We start from the raw sequence: 23,220 nt of genomic DNA, 5'->3' as shown, positions 1-23,220 counted from the left end.
AAACGACGATTCCTGTTGAAACTGAATTAAGTGGCCGCAAGTTGCCATTCGTGGCGCTGCGATCGGCGGACTTCGCTAAGAGCGTGTTTTAAGCGCCGTGGCGTTAACTTTAGGCCGCAAAATGAGAATGCGAAGGACGCTATCAGTGCAGTAAAAAAAAAAAAAAAAGAAGTATGACTTCGATGCGCCTACGGCCACTTGTGATGTCCCGTCCCGATGATTCAAGAGTTTGCTTTTTTGGTCAAAATTTGTGTGCGTATGAATGTCATTTGACACGTTGTCTCGTACTGCATAATGATGGGTCTTCTAAGCGATCACCGATTTACGCTGCTTCTGTTATTCTAGGGTGTTCGTTTCGTTTGATGCTCGCACAAAGTGTCACCAAACGCGATGCCATTTTTTGGTATGCTCCTTAATTATCGTCCCCTTTGTGTTCAGCTAAACTGTCATCAACAAATTCATAGACTAAAGCTTCACTAGTTAGCGATTGTAGGTGGAAGGAGAAAGTATCCTACGAAGTTAGGGTGCATCAATGTGCGCGCGCCTCCATCGAGGCACCCTAGGCTAAGTGGTACCACGCGACGCCAAACAAACGAAACAACCCACAATGACATTCACCGGAATTGTTCTGCAAACGGCGGTGTGAACAAGGACCCACATGAACTTAAAATAGCGATGAAAGAGAAATTACTGCAGCAACCTGCATCTGCAAAGCAGGGAAACAACAACACCAATTAAGTAAAACAGTCAAATACACAAGTTCGATTTCCGGCATTATTTGACAAGTTGCCCAGCAATTATGACAGTATTAAAGTGGCTTTTCAATGCGAAAAGCTTACCATCTTTTCCACGAAAGTAAATAATGGTTCAAGAAAATTGATGGGGTTGGTAAGGCCCAACTTGAGTTTGAGAGTGCCACAAATATATTTGGGCTTTTTAGCACGTTGAGTTTGCGTCACGAGAATGCACGCTTGACTAGAAAAAAAAATGTGCTTACCAAGAATAATACAGCACATACCCGTCGCAGCAATCTACTCGCTCGTTATGCACGTGCGTCATGCAGAGTTTATGAAAACGAAAGCCGATGCCTTACCGTCGGCGTCCCGCGTTGGCGGCGTGAGCACGAGTAATGCAAAAAAAAAAAAAAACAGCACTACGTGATTACGTCACCAGATGGCGTCATCATAACGTCACATATATACGGCTGGCAGTGTGGGTGATATGGCAACAAGGAGCATTAAGCGAAAAGTCAGAGAGCTAGGCGGAGAGGATTTATTGGATGACAGCGATGGAAAAGAAGCTGGCTCTCAGTAACTACCGAAAGGGCAAGAACTAAATAAGGCGGCAGACGTTTTACGATAATTCAAGAGGAAGCGATTTTTACAGTTCGAAACGAGGTCGGGTTGCCTTAGAACACGTAGTCATAAAGAGAGTTTAAATAAAGAGGAAGAACAATGTACATGCTGCGAGGGAGCTAAGGAAACGATGAAAAATGTTCTGATCAAATGCGGCGATATCCACCCAGGTATACGTGTGGGTACAATATATTTCTAGACACTGTAGTACAAGCCTACATGAGGCTTTGGGTTTCAGGGACAAACATGGAAAGCTGAACACGTCCGCGATAGAAGCAAGTAAAAGACGGTTAGAGTATTGATGGCAGAAAAGTACAGATAAAGGACAGAAATAGTGGAGGCAGATAAGGAGGGTGCTAGATATGGGTCATAAATTTATTTCTTTGTTATAATAAGATCGATTTAATCGAAGTAGATAAGACATTAGGCCAACATCAAAAGAAAGTTTTCTTTTCATTTTTTCTTTCAAGCCTAGTGGCGTACATGTCACCACCCCGTTATAAAGGGGACACTCATAGCATCCATCCATCCATCCAGATTGCCCAAACGTGTGACGTTGGCATGACCTCACATAACGTGTTGTCAAATGACGTGTTCTCGCGGCGTAGTCACTTATCACAGCCTCCGTGATCGATCGACCATTTATTTATTTTTTGTGCTCTCCCCGCGTCCTTCTGTTCTCCAGTCACGCCATAGGGGAGCACAAATCAACGTGAGGGTGGACCGGCACTAATCAGATGTAGCAGGTCATGTGAGCATCTCATGCAACTAAGGGTTCATAAACAGGTACAGATAAGTTGCGTAGCGCAGGGTATCCACATGCAAGCCTCATTGGCTTAAAGAAGGCTTTTGAATTGGCCAAGGTGGATTGCCAAAGCGTACAGACGAATGTGTATCTCAAAAAACGGCCCTCTGTGATTATCCCGCATTTTCACGGATTTTTGACACGAAGATGATGATGTTTTTTTTTCTGCAAACAACAAATTAAGTAGTATTTGTCCTGTTTTGCAGAGGCGCCTTGGCTCTGAGGATCGCGGAAAAAGCAATCAGTGCAACGAGAAACATGACTTGCAGTTTGTGCCCTGTAAACTGGGTGCGGTGTATCCTTTCACTTGTGGGCGGGGCTACATTGGTCAGTCGGACCATTGCCTGAATGTTAGAGAGCACCATAGTTCCCTTAAAGGAACAGCCTATTCGCACCTTGCGATGCGTTGCCATCACTGCGGATGTGAACATGGTTTCTCTGACACTTCTGCAATCATTTTCAGACATGAGAACAAGTTAACAGGAGGGACTGTTTAAGCCTTTCTGATGAAAAATAAAGGCAACGCGTGTGTAAGCCAGCCGTCAATGAGCTTGCTGGAATGTGAATGTAATATTTACTGAAGTCTGGTGTCATATCAATGTGATTTTGTGTGTGGGGCGGGGTTGGCTTTTTTGCTAGCAGTCTGCGCAAGTGTGCACCCACGTGTGCCATCTAACTGGGTATACCTTTTTTCTCTCTTTCTCGTAATAAATTTTCAGTTTCAAGTTAGCGCTTTTCGTGGCCACTCTTTCACTTCCGTCCTTTTTTTTTATCACTTCAAAGTTGTTTCCTAATAAATGTTTTTTCCATGTATACCGGCGTACTCCTTGCATTGCGTTATATAAGCGCGTGACATACTGTGAGCCATAATTTAGGTGCATGTTTTTATATTTTAGCTTCATTTTTTTTCTATGGGTATACGCTCTCTTCACTCATCTACAATATATGTTCGGGACAACTTGAAGCAGCGTTTTTAATCCTCTAGGGGTTTCAGGACTCAACCAGAAAACTCGGTGTTCATGCTGGCTTACACAAGCTGCAAGTTTTGTGATAACAGATCTCTTCTGAAGAGTTTCTAGGACTTTGTGATTGTGCCAACCTCTTCAACACCCCCCTTCCCCCCCCCCCAAAAAAAAAATTGAGCGGCTACTTTCGAAAGTTCATACGATCGTTCAAAGATGGTTCAAATGTGCTTTGCTCAATAGTTTATTGACCTCTGTAGAGGAATACCCCGGTGAATTAAGCTGGTTCACACCGCAATGTGCACACTTATATAGCAAGTTTGAGTTCTCGAATCTTTTTCTCGATCTGTGCGCTGAGTATCTTCTCGACACGAGAGCGGACAATGCCTTTGAAAAGCTTGGTGAAGTAAGTGGAGAAGAAATTGAACATGTAGCTGAGTGGTCCAAGCCCATTTATCTTGAGAGTGAAGCCCAGAAGCTCCTGGACCTTGAAACGGCGTAGCTGCAAGACTTTGTCCACCCTACAAGGAAAGAAGAAGAATAATAATAAAAAATAAAGGCGTGAGATCGCATGAAAAAGCAAACATGCGTATAAGCCAGCCTATTCATATTGCTGATTAGTTAAAATCACGCGTTTCAGGCGATTTGTTTATGCCGATGCCGTTGTGGTCCTCGTCACTTTTAATTTAACAAGTTTTGTACTTGCTTTTCGCTGCAGTTCTATTCTACAAAAACACAAACTCTCGTAGCTCTACACTCTCTATATATTCTTACTATATATACTACTCAGATTTTTCTCTGTTCTTGCTGAATCATTTCTGTGCCGTCTTTCTAGCGTAATTACATTTTTGCGCAGTATACTTTTGGCAGTTGATTATTTTTGTGCATTTATTTTCGTGCTGAAGCACCCACACGTAAAACTCGTTATTTGGTTCATGGGGTTCAACGGCCCAATGCGACTCGGCCTATGATCGGCAGACGCCGTAGCGGAGGGCAACCCCATCATTTCGACCGCGTGAGGCATGCATCGTCATAGCTCAGTATTCGGATATTTATAACGACGTTCAAGGAGACGGTATAACTTGAAATTGAGTTTTCCTAGAGTGGTCTGTGGTGGTTATCTTACCATGTGCAATCCAGTGCGGAAATATTAAGTTCTGGAAACACAGAGTTATAGGGGATCACGAAAAAGTAACAATCAAACGCATATACTTCAATGCCTTCGAGCAGGTATAAGGGACGTTTGTACTAGTGCTCTTAAAATTCAATACGCACTCTAGGGCATGGGCGGATCCAGCCACTCATTTGAGAGGGGGGGGGGGGGCGGCCCACATTAACAGTATTTATACTATGAAGGGGATCTAGTGAAAACAGAAAAGTCGTGACCACGCCCCTTTCTCTTGTGTTACTTCAAGTGACCGATCCCCCCCCCCCGCCTTCCCCCTAAAATGAGTGGCTGAATTCGTTCCTGCTCTAATGATATTCACCGCGCGTTTTTAAGGACTCCAGACTGCGAATAGTTAAGGATAAGAGCTAAAAGAGAGCATCTTAGCAACCGTAGTGCTCCATAAAGGAAGCGACAGAATACCAATAAAGAAGGGTGTAAGGCAAGGGGATACGATTTCCCTAATACTTTTCACCGCATGCTTACAGGAGGTTTTCCGAGGCCTAGAAAGGGAAGAGTTAGGGATAAGAGTTAAAGGAGAGCACCTTGGTAAACTGAGCTTCGCCGATGACATTGCATTGCTGAGTAACTCGGGGGATGAATCGAAATTCATGATTTCTGAATTATACAAGGAGAGCAGAAAGGTAACTCTTCAAATTTATCTGCAGAAAACAAAAGTAATGTGCAACAAACTCAGAAGAGAACAGCGCTTCGTGATAGGTAGCAGTGCACTTGAAGTTGTGAAAGATGTATACATACATAAGACAAGTACTAACCACGGAGCCGAACCACGAGATTGAAGTAACTAGAACAATAAGAATGGGGTAGAGCACATTCAGGAAGCACTCTCAAGTCATGACTGGTAGATTGCCACTATCCCTCAAGAGGAAGGCATATAAGAGCTGCATCTTGCCGGTACTTACCTACGGAGCAGAAACCTGAAGGATTAAGAAGAGGGCTCAACTTAAGTTGAGCTCGACGCAGCGAGCAATGGAAAGAAAAATGATAGGTGTAACCTTAAGAGACAAGAAGAAAGCAGAGTGGATCAGGGACCAAACCGGGGTTAAGGATATCATAGTTCAAATGAAGAAGGAATGGACATGGGCCGGGCATATAGTGCGTAGGATAACCGCTGGTCATTAAGGGTAACTGACTGGATTCCCAGAGAAGGCAAACGCACGAAGGGGAGACAAAAAGTTAGATGGGCAGATGAGATTAGGAAGTTTGGGGGTATAAGGTGGCAGCAGAGAGCACAGGACCGAGTTGAGTGGTGGAACATGGGAGAGGCATTTGTACTGCAGTGGGCATAGTCAGGCTGATGTTGATGATGATGATGATCTTAATAACCTGTGATTCGCTGCTGACAGTGTATTGATGAATAACTCAGGGAACTAAATACAACTCACGATTACTTAACTGTACACGCAAAGCAGAACAGCATGTCTCAAAATTAATATGCATAAAACTAAATAATGTGCAAAACTATCGGTTGCGAACAGCGCTGTGCGATAGGTAGCGTGACACTGGAATTTATAATGGAATACGTCTACACAGGACAGGTAGTAACAGCGGAACTGAACCATAAGAGTGAAATAACTAGCAGAATAAGGATGGGGTTGAGCACATTCGCCAAGCATTCTCAAATCACGAATGGTAGTCTATGACTATCCCTCAAGAGGAAGATATATAACAGCTGTATCTTGCACGGAGAGGAAGCCTGGAAGTTTAAAAAGAGGGTCCAACTTCAATTGAGGACGACGCAGCGAGCAATAGAAAGGATAATTATAGGTGTAACCTTAAGAAACAGGAAAAGATCACCATGGGTCAGGAAACAAACAGGAGTTAAGGATATATATTTGAAATCAAGATGAAGCAATGGACAATAGGCTGGGCACAAAGGCAGGATACTGGCTGGCCATTATTATGGGTATCTGATTGCATTCGCAGAGACGGCAAAGGCCCGAGGCGGAGACAAAAAGTTAGGTAGGCCGATGAGGTTGAAAAGTTTTCTGGTATAATGCAGAAGCAAAAATCACAAGACCGGGTTGATTGGCGGAACATGTAAGATGCCTTTGACCTTGTTACGTTTGGCCCGGCAGTTCGTCTTAGCAGACGCCATTGTGCGTGAGCAGGTCTGCAAGGATGCTTTCACCTCCATATCGGTGTCCTGTCGGAAGCACCATGAACGACGCTGTCCTGCAGGTGTGCCAAGCAGTTCGCTGTGGTCGGGTCACAATGAGCTCGATGAAAGTTTCGTGAACAACCCTTTGTTGAGCGAGGTCGAACAGCGTGACACGGCATCGCTGTTGCAGTTTTCAAGGGGTCCACCTCTCCCCTCAGTCATTGTCGCCTACGCGAGCTCGTGACAAAAGCGCCGACAGTTCGGAATCACGGGAAGACGTCACAGTATAGCCGTTTTCAGGAATCGAGCACCTGGACTGCCGTGTTCGAGAAGGTTCTGGAACACTGTAGCTGAACGCAGCCATGGACCACTGCTGACGTTCGTGTCAGTGGCCATCTCCCCGGAGGACCTCAATTTTTCCTCTCCAGACTCTACCTCCTCGCCCAGCGATGTTCTTGAAGGCGTGGGCCGGGTGCGTCTTTGCGAGGTGCGCTCGTGCTACCCATAAGACATTTTCGCCCGTGTTCCTCATCAGCCGAGTGCTCCAATATCGGCCCCCTTTCTGGTGGGTGGATCACTGAGACTTTACGTCACCTGATTCGCGGCACCCGAGGTCACCGCCTTCTTCAGACTGCCGTGTATAGGAAACGACGGGCTATAAAAGCCGAAGACATTTGTACATACGTGGTATATCTGTACAGTTCCATTTCTCTTTCATCATGTAAATAAACATTTGCTATATGTCTCTAATAACGCGTCTCCTCCATGGCGAAGATCGGCTATGTGGACGACGGCGGGGAGCTAGCTACCGTAAAGAAACTCGCCCTATACCTGCCATCGTCCTCCTGCCCCTTACACCTTGCAGTGGGCGTAGTCCAGCTGACGATGATGATGATAAAGACATCGCACAGTATGTGGCCTTCTAGCATTCTGCCTACATCGAAATGCGACTGCCGCGGCCATGATCGAACTTGCGACATTCAAGTCAGCAGCCATGGGCACCATTAACCGTAGTACCACAGCTGCAGACCTCAAGGCAAGTTGATTCGGGAAGCGAATAGCAGTGACTCTTTCAGGCAGAGACGAGTACATAAAAGACGAAGCAAGCAACTGGCTTGATCAAAATTTAGTGTTTTAGTGTAGAAAAAGAAATGGATTCGTCTTAGCTGCATTTGTCCCCTATCTCCGGGTCATTAACATTGACCTCAAGCGTATTCAATACTCTATTTTTTCCGCCACCGTACTCAATACCATAGCAAAATAAAACGAAACGCTTTTTTGACCTCTCGAGATAAAAGTTAAGAAATAAAAACGCAAACGATTCGGTTCTTGTCACGCAGTGAACTTTTTTTTTTCAGCGACATACAAAGTATAGGCCTTAAACCAATCCCAATATATTGTGGTGTGAAGGTGATATAAAGTTAGGCAGAGCGTGTTACAATATTAATGTAAAAGATATGCGCGCGAGAAGAAGAAGGCTCCCTTCCCAGGCTCGGCAACGGCGAACACTGATTTTAAGGCCTCAAAACGAGCTTCTGTACAAGCAAATGGTCAAAGATTAATTTCCTCCTCCGTGCATTGAAGCACGATTTATTATCATAAAGCAAGAGAGAACAGCTCGACTGCTGTGAAACCTGAGAAAGTGTGTAGCACGGTCAGGTAAACGATTCTGGTTCGTAGAGTTGCAACTGCTCCGTTTGCAAACGGTCGATGACATTATTGTTTGAGGTTATAAGCATTCCTTAGCACTAGTAGGATCTTGCTAGGATGATTCGCAAACCCAGTGTGCATCGTGCGCACTACTATTATTGCTGCGCTTTATCTACTTTTTGTTTGTATGAGATACGTGCCGTCTGCAGTGAATTTCACCAGGCTGTTTCCCCCTTCACATGTAGCGACGAAGACACCGGAGAAACGCCGGGGGGAGGAGGAGCAACCACGTGCTTTCCGAGGTGGTGGCGCCCTGTGTTGCACGGCGCAGGAGTCAATCTCATGTGTCTGAAGCATTTTTAGTGATTTTTAGGCAATTGTTGCAATTACTTGTAGGTTAATGGTATTATTTTTTATATCAGACTTTTTTAGTTTATTTAACTCCTTTTCCAACATTGCTAGCCATTTTTTAAAGTTGTATGGAGCGCTTGATTGTAACTGTGACCATGCCGCACGAGATCGATGAACGGACAAGACAGGTCCTTAAAGTGCTGCACACTTAAAAATTTGCAGAAGATCCCTAAATATACACACTCTTGTGAGATAAGAACACGAAAATGTTTCTTTTGGTTAGGCTGCAGTTATGGGGGGGGGGGGGGGGGTGTATCTCTGCAATGTTTTTTTGCGCGACTGATAGTGTTTGCTGTGCCAGTAGCTGGCGCCAGCGTCAGTTCCGGTGTGTGGCCATACGGGTGCGCGTTTTCGCCAACCGAACCAAGATGCTTCATGTTCAAACTCAGGTTGCATTTTAAAGCAAACCTTGCTTAACTTTGATACGAAAGGCATTCGAATATTTCCTCGCAACTAGATTATAAGCGGTCCTTCAGACGTTACTTGCAGAATGGTCAGGCGCTGAGCAAAAGGACCAACGCCATCTACTTTATATACTTCATTTAGACTACGCGCTGTCTCACTAGCTCAGGCCGACCTCTCTGCCTGCGAATATAATATCTCTCTCGCTCTCTTTCTACATCACAAATTCCCAACTCACTGGAGTGCTTCGAGAAGCACGCGCACGTAGTCGATGTGCACGTGCAGGTCTACCGTGGGACCACGGCCCATGAACTTGACGTGAGCTTTGCTGTCCAGATCCAGGGCACCGACGCCCACGTCGGCCAGCACGTCCGGCCCTTTCTCGTCCACATGGAAGCGGCAGTTGCCGGTGCGCTGTACGGTCGACAGGCCCGTGAGCGTAGTGTTGTAGAGGCGAATCTCACCATGGAAGCGCACCAGGAAAGTGCGGTCAAAGCCGGTCACCTGCTCGGCCAAGTGCAGCGGGTCGAGCGTCTCCGTCTCACTCACACTCTCCAAGAGCTGGTCGAACACCTTGTTCGCATGCTGCTCGGATGCGCTTTGGTCTGCGACGCAGCAAAGGGTGGCAACCGCAATTACTAACCGTCCCCGGGAATCATCCCGCGAGTACACAGCATTGTGAGAGTGCCGCTACGACGTCACAGAAGAACATGTACAGGATGTTTTTTTTTTAAGTAGCACACATTTTCCCCAAAAATGACTGTAATGGTTAAGCACTTGCCGTCTCCTGAGACAATCTCTTGGTCGAAGCGCAAAGATTTTGGCACTAATTAGGTCACTCAGTAGTGATTAATTACACAATTTTTTCAATTACCTTTTAATTATCATTTTAGGGTGGTTGTTTGTATGGCGAAGTTGTTGTACGTCACAAATTAGGGACAGCCTATTTTATTCCTCAAAACTTGAAGATATCGCGTAGTTTCAGGGATCCACCGTCGAATTTCCAGACTGCGATGCGGGAGAAACCGAAACTGAAGGCACCGGGTGTGCAGGAAGGGCGGTCCCTGTGACGCGTCACTCACGAACTTTCAAGCGTTCCTAGAACTATACACTAGAACCCTATGCGGGCGCGCGAAGAACTATGGAAGAAGTGTGTACGTCGCACCGGTCGAGCACGAGTTGTTTTCTACGGCCCGCTGCTCGTTGGCGTTGTATGAGCACCAAAAAAAAAAAAATGAAAAGCTGGCCCGAATGTTGACTATTATTACATCCAAAATGCTATACATGCCTGAATGCACCTGCACGTACATATCTACGCATGAAATGCAAAAGTAATGATGCGGTCAGTGCAGGTATAACCGAGTGGATGTATACGGGATGAAGCGGTTGAGCGGCATGCGAATGAATGATCACGTGCCGATACATGCAGTAAAAAAAATGTGCCATAGTGAGCAATGGGAGCCGAAACAGAATTCATAATTTTCAACTATTACTTGTTCATAGGTTTAATAATTATTTATTTGTCCCTCATCGGGTATAATCAAACTACAGAGAGATTTTACAGTGTTCAGGTACGCAGATTATTACTTTATTTCAATTCTCAAGCCACGCGCTGTACAAAGAAGTGAGCCCATTCCAAACGCGTTTGAAAAAAAAAAAGAAATACGACTAGAATTCAGTTGTGACGTTCCTTGCTCTGATAATTTGCAGTTTCTTGGTAATAATAATTTTTAAAATTTCCCATTGGCACCTATCTTTCCATTTGGTCATATGACAGCTGCCGCCTTGAAATTACCCGTTACCGTCAACGAGAAATTAAAAATTATTTCTTCCCTAAAACAAAAGGTGTAATGATAAAATTTGCCATATGAAAAAAGAACCGTTTATTTGCTTTTGATTTAAGTTTAAAGGTGATTTTTTATTGGACCACCACACGGTGCAAATTGCGTCTCAATATGAACAAAAATGACAATTTTGAGAAAGCTGTGATTTTTTTTTTTGTAAAGTTTAGCAGCTTGAGAGGTCTAAAAAAGGTTTCCTCTCTAAATGTACCTTCTTGAGAGGAAGTATTCATATACTCAAATATTCATACAAAGTGAAGAATCGTAATAGAAAGAAATGCAAACATAACACATTTTGGCAAAATTCTTGAAGGCGTTCGTGCCAGAAAAATTGTACCAATATTACTGAGCTTCAAACACCTTACACAAGAACCTTTATTTAACATCTAGACCAAATTTAGTATAGAAATAGGAATGGTACTTTTAAAATAATTTTTCCCACTAACATCCAAACGACATTTCGGGAAGTTCAGAAGGCAGCCACGTGACCGACAAAAAATTTTCTCTCGGAATTATCCAACCGTTTCACTTTTTTCAATGCAGTATATCAGCACCTTTTTTTTTTTTCCAAATACAGTTGAAATGGTCGCCAAAATGGCAGGGACGTTTGGCATGGAATGACTCCAATGCTATTCACCGCATGCTTGCGGGACGTTTTCGGGGCCCTTTAGATTGGGAAGAGTTAGGGATAAGAGTTAATGGAGAGTATCTTAGTAACCTGTGATTCGCTGATGACCTTGCCTTGATGAGTAACTCAGGGGACAAATTACAGCTCATGATTACAGAACTGGACACGGAACACAAAAAAGTAGGTCTGAAAATAAATATGCACAAAACTTAAGTAATGTGCAACAGTCTCGGCAGAAAACAGCTCTTTGCGATAGGTGGAGAGACGCTGGGAGTCGTAAACGAATATGTCTACTTAGGACAGGCAGTAACCGCGCAGGCGAACCATGAGAGTGAAATAACTAGAAGAACAAGGATGGGATGGATCACCTTCGACTAGCATTCTCACATCATGAATGGTAATCTGCCTATAACCCGCAAGATGAAGGTATATAACAGCTGCACCTTGCCGGTGCTTACCTACGGATCAGAAACGTGGAGGCTTTCAAAAAGAGTTCGGCTTAAATTGAGGGTGACGCAGCGAGTGAAGGAGGTGTAACCCTAAGGGACAAGAAGAGAGCTGAGTGAGTGATGGAACAAACCAGAATATGATCGTTGAAATCAAGAAGAAGAAATGGACATGGGTCTGGCACGTAAGTAGGATAACCACTGGTCATTATGGATAACTGACTGGATTCCCAGAGAAGGCAAACGCACGAAGGGGAGACAAAAAGTTAGATGGGATGATGAGATTGCTAAGTTCGCAAGTATAAAGTGACAACAGCAAGCACAAGACCGGGTTGATTGGCGGATGATGGGAGATGCCTTTGCCCTGCAGTGGGCGTAGTCAGGCTGCTGCTGCTGATGATGATGATGGCATGATCATGATGTCACAAATAACACGGCACTTAGTGTAAGTCCACCTTCGCGGTTGTTACAAGACAAGTATTTCTACTGTATTAGTCAGCTGTAAACACGCGCCTTCGTTGTTTGACTTCTCGTGCCTCTTTACAACGCGCACGCTGCACCCTCCTTTTTTATTTTTTTTTTCACGCGTGTGAGAAACTTTCAGTTGCCAGTAAGTGAGCGCCAGATGGTGCGTGTATCCCCTTCCTTTTCCCTGCTTTTTCTTTATTTTTTCTTGCTCAAAGTACTATTCCAACTTGTAATTACAGTGGCAATGAAGCTTAGTAGTCACTTATTGCTCGTTACGTATATAGCGCGAGCGACGCGCACGCTGTTCACCAACGTATCTTATTTTAAATGCCGACTATACCTTCCTATGGTACTCTTCAACAATCAGAATCTCACATATTCTACTCGTCGACAGTGTCAATGCACGTCGACTCAAAATTGCACCCGCGAATCTAAGACAACTCATGCGCTTCATATATAGGCGACCGAGTTGTATCTTTTTTTCATTTCCTTTTTCGTCGTAAAGCACTGGACTAAATGAAAAAAAGGGGGGAGGGGGGACGTTTCTGAGCCGCTCAACAGATCTTACAGTGGGACAGATATTAATAATCGAGAGACCCCTGCAGCTAGACACTGCTGTTAGTGATTGAATTACGCGGTAATGTGCTGCACCTTGCCCAATTCACGGTGTCTAACAAGTCCTGAAACCGCGCAAGCAGAAAGGTGAAGCGTGAGGCCCGCGCACCCATCGCGGCGGCAGTTGCTCCGGCGTACCAACTTTTCCACTTACGCGCCCATTGGTGGCGCTGGTGTGCTTGAAAATGGTGTATTCGCCTCTAGCACGGAGGACGGAAAGGTAGGAGAGGCCCTGACTACAGTGTGCTTATTTCTAGTACACTCTACCCTGACGTCACTCGTTGTGAAGCCGCGATGAAGCTGGAAGTCCGCTATATTGACTGGGCGAATTCTCCGCTCTTGTTTACACCCGAATGTAAAGCAGAAGGCACGACTCTCTCCGACTCGGAAAGCACGTGTGCTGCGCAGCGCGCGTGTCGTGATGATCCGAAACTAATGGAACGGGGCTCAACACTCTGGGCCAGCGCGACACCTTCGGCGAAATCATTTCGTCCGAGTATTAACAGCTAGTAACAGCTCACCGACAACGAAGCAAGTACAAGAGAACGCGCGCTAGATGCACTACAACGGAGAGTGTTTTCACGTCATTAATTCAGCAACTGTACAGACAACACGATCAGTCGTGCGCCTTCTACGGTTGCATTCCGCCACGCGGCCGACGCAGCGTCCGGCCACTGTGTCCGTGTTCAGCATGAAACTCACTGGCGCACGCATTCTGCGACCATGGTGACTTTGAGAACGGTGCAAGTGATACTTGAATGCGGTTGCTGTTACGTTGAGATTACAGGAAATGCTGGGGGAGAGTATACGAAGCGGAACAGAAAAGTTGTTTTAATGCGCACATGCAAGTCGTTACTGTACACACACAACACGAAACTACGTATGTGCACATGGTCCTCATTGCGTCTTGCTGGGCTCAACAGCGTCGTCCGTTGTCACAAGCAGGAACACTGCCCAAACGTCACTGACCATCAAGGTGTTTGTCGTCGTTCCGCTTCGCCATAGTGCCCAACGCAATTTCGCTGAACACTACTTGCTTCATCCGCGTCATCCGCTACACGACACATGGATATGCACTCGTTCTACGCACTGTTGAAACCCCGTGATGGACAAAAGGATTTGTAAATGTTGATAGGAGTACAGTAACTGCCAGGAGAGCACTGCGTAACCAATAACGTGGCACAGAGCACGGATATTGTCCGCCATGGCTCAGCACGAGACCGGGGGAGGCACACATGCCGCCGCTAGCCGCAGCCGCTCTCTGCAAGACTAGCTCCATTACACAACACATAACCATAGCAACGCCGCCATTGTGCTCAGTGAATATGGCCGCCATGATGCCATTTCCTCCACACTTTTCACGTAGCGCGCCGGCGGGACATGTTTCCTTCCTCCGTGGCCTTATAGGCACTATATACAGTATGACGGCGCGTCACACTAGAATCTCGCCGCGCGAGAGACGTTGCGTATCCTAGCAGAGCATGCTGACCAATAGTCCTTCGCGCGTGATGTGTGGTGGCTATCTGTTCATTGCCAATTTTGAATTCTCAAAGGTGCAAGACTCGAATATTAAGGCGAAAGCCTTTGATGTCTCATACTCGCGATGGCCGGTGTCCGGTCCCCTGGCACGGTGCCAGCTGTGGCGTGTCCCCCTCACGCGGGAGGATAAATAAGCCTCATGAGTGCTGGAACGCGGACGGCGTTTGCACGATGCGCAAAGTGCGAGAATGCGAACGCATGCAAAACGGAGGCAGATCAGTCTCGCCTCGATTACGGAAAGGGAAGCTTACGCGTGACGGGTCACAGGGACCGCCCTTCTGGTGGCCCCGGTGCGTTTGGTTTCGGTTTCTCCCGCATCGCGGCCCGCAGAAATTCGACGATGGATCTCTGAAACTGCGCGCGATGTTTTTGCTTTTTAAAAACTGGGCCGGTCATAATTAATGACGTAGAGCAACCTCACTATATAAACAACCACCCTAAACTTGGTCAAGAAAGTTGATTGAAATAAGTTAGTTAAATTATGATTTCTGAGTGGCGAAATATTTCCGCCTCGACCTAGAAATTGTCTGTGAAGACGGAAAGTGCCTAATTATTATAGTTTTTAAGGAATAATCTGTATTGCTTAAAAAAACCACCCTGTATATACTACTGAAAACGGCTGAGGAAGCCAAACCACTGAATCAACATGACACTCGGTAAGGTGGTGATATGCATGAAAAAATTGCAACCTAGGGAGAAAAAAACAGTGCGTTTATGATTTTTCTTGTGTGAACTTTGAACTATATTCAATTATTTCATTATATTCAAGTACACAACACTGATATGGGGCCTGAAGTAAATGCAGCACATACAAGCAGGTAAAACGAAAATGACATAATTTTTCTTTCACATTTTACGTATCAACATCTAAAAATATGTTGTGACACAGTCAAATACATAAGTTAGTGGAAATATACAGGTTCATGCTGATGATAATGCGTGGTTTTTAATGGCGCAAGGTTCAACATGTATGGGCAACAGCCGGGTATGCATATTTTTCACCATGAGAGCACATACACTCACTCGCTCGCACACTCACACACTCACTCACTCAAAAGCACGTACGTACGTACACGTACACGTATGTGTGCGCGCATCTGCGTGTGTGCGTGCGTCAGACGAACTCTATACGTGGAGGCGGAAGTGCTTAAATAAACATCCGATGTAATGGTTATTTCACTGTCTTAGACAAACATTTTGAATATTCCTAGCCTGATTTATTGTAATATAGGAGCTGTATTCGTGTTTAATCAATATTGATTTTATACGCATATTCCTGCATTAGTATGAGTGCTGCTCAAACTGAGAACAAGTGTGTTTAATTCTGTGTAAGCACTATATAGGTTCCCAACGTCCTGATGTTTCTTATTCAAGCTCAAAAAAAAAAAAGAAAGATCAACAACCGAGCCAAACTTCGCAGAAGCGAGTACGGCTGTGTGTGTGTGTGTGGGTGGGTGGGAGGGGAGTGGCGAACGCTCGGTGTTACGCCAACCTAAAGTCGAAGGACTTTGACGCCATCGGAAACCGTAGCTCTCCGGTGTCACCGGCAGATATGGCTCCCTGATGCACGCTCAACAGGTGAGGAAGGGAACGACAGTTGTAGCGTCGCTGGCTAAAGAAGCACTTTCAAAAGGACAAATTATGTTTCATATCAGTAAAACACACCCTTATTAACTTTCTCTTGAATATATAACCTAAATCAGGGACGGAAAGCACGAAGCATGTTTATTTTGATCGTGTACCTGCGATTTGACATGGGACAGTCACTGTCGCTAGTAACGCGTTCCACATCGCCGTTGGCTGGCGTTGATTCTTTCTGACAGTCCTTGTATCAAAAGCAAATTGTGTAATCAGGCCCGCGATGCTAGTTCGATAAGCTTTTCCGTAATTGAATTCCCATTGGTTGGTCGCCTTTGATACACATTCAGGATTAAGGATGGCTAGAATTTTTTTTTCCGCGAGACTTTCGGTCACGTAATACGAGTCCATTACATAACATTCTGCCTTGAAGCTAGCACCTTCGCGTATGTTTCTTCGCTCGTTGATATAGCATACAGTCGGGCGCGTGCGGATGGGCGCACTCGGCTCCACGCAGCTTACTTTGCGCCGGATCAGCGACGACGAGGCACATCAGCAATGGCAGCAGTATCACAGCGGCCTTCCACATGGCTCTTGCAGAGAAAAAAAAAGAACATCATTGCATATGAGTCAGTGTGACGAACTTCCACACACTTTCACAGTATGTCATCTAAATAAAAAACGAAATAAAATATATTTTCTTTGGAATGGTGACCGATATTTTTATCGTCCCTCTCGGTGACGTATATACAACGAAAACACCGAGCTTACGAGTATATGTGTATTGCTAAAATTAAACATACCTGCGGAAATTTAGTGCAAGGAGCTACGACTGACAGTCATGTTAAAAATACACAGGGACATGAGATTAAGAACAAAGGTGAACCAGGTCCGAAGCCGGCATTTTTTTTTTGGGGGGGGGGGGGGGGGGGGACTGGCTGAGGGCTTTGAAAAACGCCTGTTTTTCATTAATTATTCTCGCCAAAACACTCCGCTTCATTGAAATTTTGCCCCCCACCCCCCCCCACATCCTGGCTACGTACCTGATCCAAACAATAGAGCCCCTATAAGCAGTCAAAGCATCATGATGACTGAGCGTTCCCCGATAGTAAATATACGCCATGTTGCTAACCTACAGTACGACCATTACTACAAACTACAATAGTAAATGCAACTAAGCGAAGCATGCAACACACTCAAGGATTTATGAACGCGGTGCTGCTTTTTTAACTTTTTATACTTCAAACACCTAAAAAAGAAAAGTACAAAATTTACTCAAAAAACGTAGCTTTACAAGTGAATGCTTTCTCCAGCTGCAGATCATTTGCAAGAAAATGCACAACTAGTATTTAACTAATTGCGTCAATTAACTTCTTCACACTTACTTTTATAATAGAAAGTCTGGTGGAATCATCAAAAAGTTTCAAAGTGACCAAGCGTGTACTGACCGAAAAACAAACAAACAAAAGAAAACTGGCGTCGAATTATTTGCTCAGTCGACCTTACTACGCTTAAATTCAGAGCCTCTGTGACATTGACGTCGAAGGAATCTGTCCTCACACTTTGCCCTTCTTATGTTCCGATTTCGATTTGCCGTTCGGGCAACTCGTGATCGAACGCATAGTCACTTCAAAAACAGGGACGAAAAAAAGACACTTTTATTGGCCGGTAGAGGGAACACTTCTAGAAATTTAGAAATCTGTAATTCTAATCTTTTTGTGATATTTCCTTTTGGATTTTTTATTATAAGCGTACGCCGTAAATCTTGTACATAAAAGTTATTTTGATACAGTATAGGTAAGTGATAAACGAACTGCTTTGGTTTTTCTTGCACACGGTCATTACTCCTGGTAAGACCACTAATGTGTAATATCGATTAATAATAACTCAGGCAAATTTAGCGGGCTTAAAAAAACTGCTGGAAGTTAGACACACCGGCGGAAACGGTTTAATACAATTAGATACAGATACAGAAGCGGTCAGTGCACCTCTGTTCTACGGTGAGGACCAGCGGGGAAAATTTACTTAAAAAGAGACTCAAGTTTCTTCCTGCATGCAGGCCTAATCTATTACGTCCGATAATACGACGCAAATGATTACAGCGAGATAATGCCATAACTGTTAATTGCCAGAAAAAGTGCTCCATTTTTTCTCTTTTTTTTTTTTTTTTTGCGCTTCAGACACCATAACCTTTGCACGAGAACGCACTATGCATGTTGTCGTGACATCTCACTTCGCTAGCATGAAAATCAGAGTTCCGCATCAAATAAGCAGATTTAGGCTTCTTCTTTCACCGAGTCGCGTGTAGAATTTTCCAGTCTTATGGTCGTATTTTCCAAGCAAATATTGTTATTTTAGCGATCATCGCGTTCGATGGTCAAAGACTTTGAGTGTTTGAGTGTTGAAGCCAGGCATCGTTGAGGGAATCAACAAATAACGTTGATCGCACACTGGCAAAAGTGCATTCAACCGGACAGAAACTACACTGCTGAATACAACGTTAAAAAAGTAATATTGCCACCAGGTCACGAACTGCGCTATCGATCATAGTTGCGCGTATTTATTATAATAAAAATTTTAAGGAAAACTAATTCAATTTCCGCTTCTGTGGGGCTTCTTTACGAAAGCGTCGCCGCGTTTTGGGGGGCTTCTTTTCTGATGATTATTGGGATGATTATGGTTAGCTTGGCAGCCCCGCCGTGGCGGTCTAGTGGCTAAGGTACTCGGCTGCTGACCCGCAGGTCGCGGGATCGAATCCCGGCTGCGGGGGCTGCACTGCCGGTGGAGACGGAAATGTTGTAGGCCCGTGTGCTCAGATTTGGGTGCACCTTAAAGAACCCCAGGTGGTCGAAATCTCCGGATCCCTCCACTACGGCGTCTCTCATAATCATATAGTGGTTTTGGGACGTTAAACCCGACATATCAATGGTTACCTTGGTAGCGTCTGGCTGCTTTGATGGAAATTAAACATGTCCGTAAGTACAGAGAGCACACAAGCATGCTCCCATTTCGCGGCAAAGGAAACCTTTTTTTTTTGTGTGTGTGCATTTGTACAATTGTGATTTTCTGAGCACTGGCCGACGAACTGCCCAAACACGTCTTCGGCGCCGCTGCGAGTTGACGGTGCTCGGCTGATGACTCGAAGGTCGCGCGTTCGATCTCGACCACGGATTGCGCAATTAGAAAGGCACGAAATGCACAGAGGCCCGTGTATTTCGCGATGTCAGTATACACCTTAAAGAGCACCAAATGGTCGAAGACCCTCATAATAATGTCGCGCGTGAAGCACCATGCATTACTGTTAAGACGTGTTTTCCGTAAGCACGGCGAAGACTGAATGCACCGGGCTCTGTAGAACATTTCATGTTCGCGCTGAAACGCATCCGAGTTCCAGCATCTCGCCTTTATTGTACGGTCAAGCCACGCACACAGTGGACACGTCGCGCGTGCGACACCCTCGTGGGTCAATTCGGCAGAGCGCGGGGGGGGGGGGGGGGGGAGCGTGTCTTTTGTTTTCGCGTGATCGTCACTGCTGCCGTTTCTCGCCCTCCCCGACGCGTTATAGGCATTGTTCAGGTTGAAAGCTGGACGTCCATCCACATATGGCGAGAATAATGGACCCAACAGTACGCTCCTCTGAGTTTTGCGTTCGAGAAAGAAAATATAAAAAAATACACATTTCAGGGCCTGTCGATCAAGCCATCTGTGGTTATTAAAACGCGTTACGTTATAGGCTAAAAAAAGACGGAGACATATAACCATCGTCGCCCGTTCCTCCAAACACTTTAGACTCTACACAGTCCTGATGTACTTACAGTGACCCCAAGCAGGCACACAGCGCGGAGTTTGCGAAGAGAGCTTCACCCAGATGCATAAAAATTCTTGCACACACATGAAATAAACATATTGAGACGCCGGCTATTCAAACCGTTTTCAGTGCGCACACGGATAGTCAGATACCACACTTGAGAGTCAATATTATCTCCCACTCAAAATGAACGATTCCGAACGTGTCATCCCACACTTGTAATCATGTGCGGCGCTATACGCGCGGTACATCGTTTTGGAAGCCAGTTACAGCATCTCGATACGTATAAAAAGAACACGGTGGTTCCACGTGTAAACAAGCGCGAAGGCCATCGTGGGATTACTCGAGTGTAAAACATCGTGCCGAAAATGCCAAAAACAATGCCTATTATGCGAAATCATCCTGCGTACCCATGATACCCGCTCAAATTTTCATATTGATCCCACACATGCACCACGCGGCAGTTTTTTTTTTTTCCTTAACGATAGCGCGTAGAAAAAAAAACGCAGCAGTATCACCTACTAAACAAGCGCATCAGCTTCCCGAAAGACACATCACTGAGCGCCATTGCTTGCACAATGACATAACAGTCGCTTAAGTTTAACGGGCTAAAAGCACGATATTATTGCGAGACACGCCGTATAGGTGAGGGACTCCACGTTACTTTCGACCATCGGAGGTTCTATAACGTGAATCCAAATGTAAGCACACGTGCGTTCTTTGTCCCCATCGAAATGCGACTCACGTGATGGGAAATCGAACCCGCGCCCTGGGCAACGGGATCGACACCTTATAGTACTTGCTAATTAAGCTGCCACGGCGGACGTAGTTATTTAGGTCCACTTTGTTACAAAGTGGTGTTGGTTGAATAAGCATCACTACTTTTAATCATCATCCACCTATAAATGCAGGCGCATTCGTGAACGCACTGCACTGTTTTTCTTGTCGAGCTATTTCCTAATCACGACCATCGGCTTCCGAACTTTCTCATCTATTGACATGCAGAGTTGGAAAGGAATAATTGTGAAATGCAGTGCAGAAATAAAATCTCCACATCCTTTGCATACAGTGTCGAGGCTACTAGAGTGTGCTAGATATTTATCTACAGAGTCCTAGATACTATCTAGTACACTCTTGCGCTACGTAATGTATGCCAGACGTCACTCTCCCGCCGCACCCCGAGATAAGCACTCTCCACCACCGGGCATATACAAACAAGAGATAGAAGCCATTAGAGCCCATTACGGTCATTGTATAAGGCACGATTCAGCATAAGTAAAAAAAAAAAGACAGAGAAAAAGAGAGAGAGAGTACTGACTGAAGACGTTACAGTATGTGAAAACTGGAGTAAAATATAATCAACGTTAGCCAGGACACTATATACTCGGGATTATTTTTTTGGAAGTGTTCTGCGGCTGAAACGCCACGCATTTTGAAAGATTTCTGCTTATTTATAGTTACGTGTAAGTCCAGCTGATCGTTGAAATATTATAGTATAAGCGTGCAATGTATTGGCATATGCGTATATTACAATAGCATGCGCAAGTTGCACTGGGACGGGACAATAACTGTCTCAGCGATAATATTCCGGGATTTCAGTATCTCCTATAGCCCTTCCTGACATTATACAGTGCGTGGCTGGGCAGCCTTGTGCCAGCGGTAAGTGGACCCTGGCGACTCGTTCACATGACGAACGTCCCACACTTTTGAACAGAAAGATTCGATTTTTTGCTCGTTTGTTCGTCTAACTAACCGCAAGTGATCAGGTAAACACCACCACCTGTCCGGCGACTATACTGAGAGTTGAAATGCGCTCACCGGAGAATCTTGCGGGCCGTGAAGAGTGGGAGATGAGTGAGCGGCTGTCGTGCAACGCATCACGCAGACCGAGCGCCTTTATAGGATCGCGTCAGACATCGGCGAGGGCGAGGCCGGCACAGGTCCTGCGTCAGGTGGGAAGAAGCCATCTGCTGCCCGCGGGCGACACCGTCAGCCGCGCCGGAACCCACGGCTTCGGCGCCGTGTGGAGTTTCTGGCGGTCACACCGGAACTGAACAACACTCAAGGATCGCCGATGGCTTTACGCCAGATAAAAGAAAGAAAGGCGAACAGAACGTGAAAACTCTAGGGGCCCGATCCTCGGTTGGTTCTTCTGGAGCGGATGCTATATGAAGTACATCCGACGAGGGAGCCAATGAGGAGCAGAAGTTTGGTGACTGTTCTTTTTTGCTGCACGTCTTTCGAACTCGGCGCAGAATAAACGACTTCTTAAAATTGCAAACGCAATTTGATTTTCTCTCTTTTTTATGCCGCAGAAACAATAGTTTCTGCGATGCGTGCAATGCGACCGAGAGACATCACGGCGTCGGATATCCGCCACCCTATATTTCAGAGCAAATAGCTCTGTGATGTCGCCGAGAATATTTCCTTATAAAATGAATCTTTCGGAGATGTTAGTGTCAGGTTCTGACACGGGGAGAGAAGCACCTCATTGGAAATTGCTTTCAGCATTTTTTTTTTCAGACCCATCACGCGGGTTAGCAATCTGCTTTCGACACCTATGCAAAAAAAAAAAAAAAAAAAGAAGAGCCGCCCACATCTTCTCAGGGTGGGAATTCGAGTAAATGCGTCGCAGAGTGCCATGGTGTGGTATCACGTGAATGTTGCGTAATTGGGTATGGTTTTGGAATGCTTAATTGTTATTTCGTCTTTATTATTCTTAGCTAATGAATGAAAGAGAAGCGTTGCCTTCAACGAGTGGTGGGAGGCTGATGTGCGATCCAGTGCCTACATATACGGGGTGGCCAGTGAACGGTTGTGCAGCTCGAGCAGTTGGTTTTTACTAGCGCAGACGCTGCCTGCGTCAGCCTTGCGAGACGAGAGAGGGAGGGGGCTCAAATAGCTGGTACGAGACGCAAGCATGCCGCACGATACGCGAGGCGCGAGCATGCGCAGTGGAGATGTGGAAATTGCCGCCGACGCATGCGCGACGCGTGACATCGTGCGACTAAGAAATGCTCCGCATTCAAGAAACATAAATCCCTACCCCACCCCCGCATGCAATTATGAGAGAGTAAAGAGCCCGCTGGAGTCAAGACCCCCAACTGATATTAAGGAGTGGCAGCGACGCACACCAGGAAATATACGCAAATTTGATTGCGCCAACGCATGCGTAGGGTTCCCTATAGGGGAGGGAGCGAAGCGTCGTCGCAGCACGCCCCATTCCTATCATGTCAATGTATGATGCTGACATTGCGCCCCCCCCCCTCTTAGTTCACTAGGGGGGCGAGCGACCCCCCTCCCCCCCCCCCCCCCCTGCTCCTGGTCACCCGTCTTTGTGCGCACGGCTGTGTGAATGTGTCTTTCATGCCTTTTATGCACCTCACTATATGAACACGAGTAATGAAAAAAAAAATTCACAGCAT

General features: G+C 45.6%; 1 protein-coding gene across 1 annotated transcript; it reads right to left on the bottom strand.

Moving 5' to 3' along the window:
• Positions 1–3,350: 3,350 nt before the first annotated feature.
• LOC119177386 (mite allergen Lep d 7) lies at positions 3,351–21,697 on the bottom strand. Its single transcript, XM_037428870.2, has 4 exons — positions 21,614–21,697; positions 16,510–16,580; positions 9,111–9,477; positions 3,351–3,643 (listed from the first exon to the last, which is right to left on the bottom strand). Exons 2-4 carry the CDS (start codon positions 16,574–16,576, stop codon positions 3,430–3,432), a joined length of 648 nt encoding a protein of 215 aa, XP_037284767.1. The 5' UTR covers positions 16,577–16,580; positions 21,614–21,697; the 3' UTR covers positions 3,351–3,429.
• Between the last annotated feature and the right edge of the window lie 1,523 nt (positions 21,698–23,220).

The sequence above is a fragment of the Rhipicephalus microplus genome, chromosome X, assembly GCF_043290135.1.
Source record: "Rhipicephalus microplus isolate Deutch F79 chromosome X, USDA_Rmic, whole genome shotgun sequence".
Lineage (NCBI taxonomy): Eukaryota > Metazoa > Arthropoda > Arachnida > Ixodida > Ixodidae > Rhipicephalus > Rhipicephalus microplus.
The sequence above is the reverse complement of the archived record's forward strand: the minus strand, read 5'-3'. Positions and strand labels throughout refer to the sequence as shown.

What these genes read in the sequence shown, in the direction of transcription:
- LOC119177386 (XM_037428870.2), bottom strand. Translation starts at nt 16,576, where the DNA reads ATGTGGAAGGCCGCTGTGATACTGCTGCCATTGCTGATGTGCCTCGTC. An exon ending in CGTCGCTGATCCGGCGCAAA is followed by an intron (nt 9,478 to 16,509) that starts GTAAGCTGCGTG and finishes GCTGCGTCGCAG; the next exon opens with ACCAAAGCGCATCCGAGCAG. An exon ending in GTGCTTCTCGAAGCACTCCA is followed by an intron (nt 3,644 to 9,110) that starts GTGAGTTGGGAA and finishes CTTTCCTTGTAG; the next exon opens with GGTGGACAAAGTCTTGCAGC.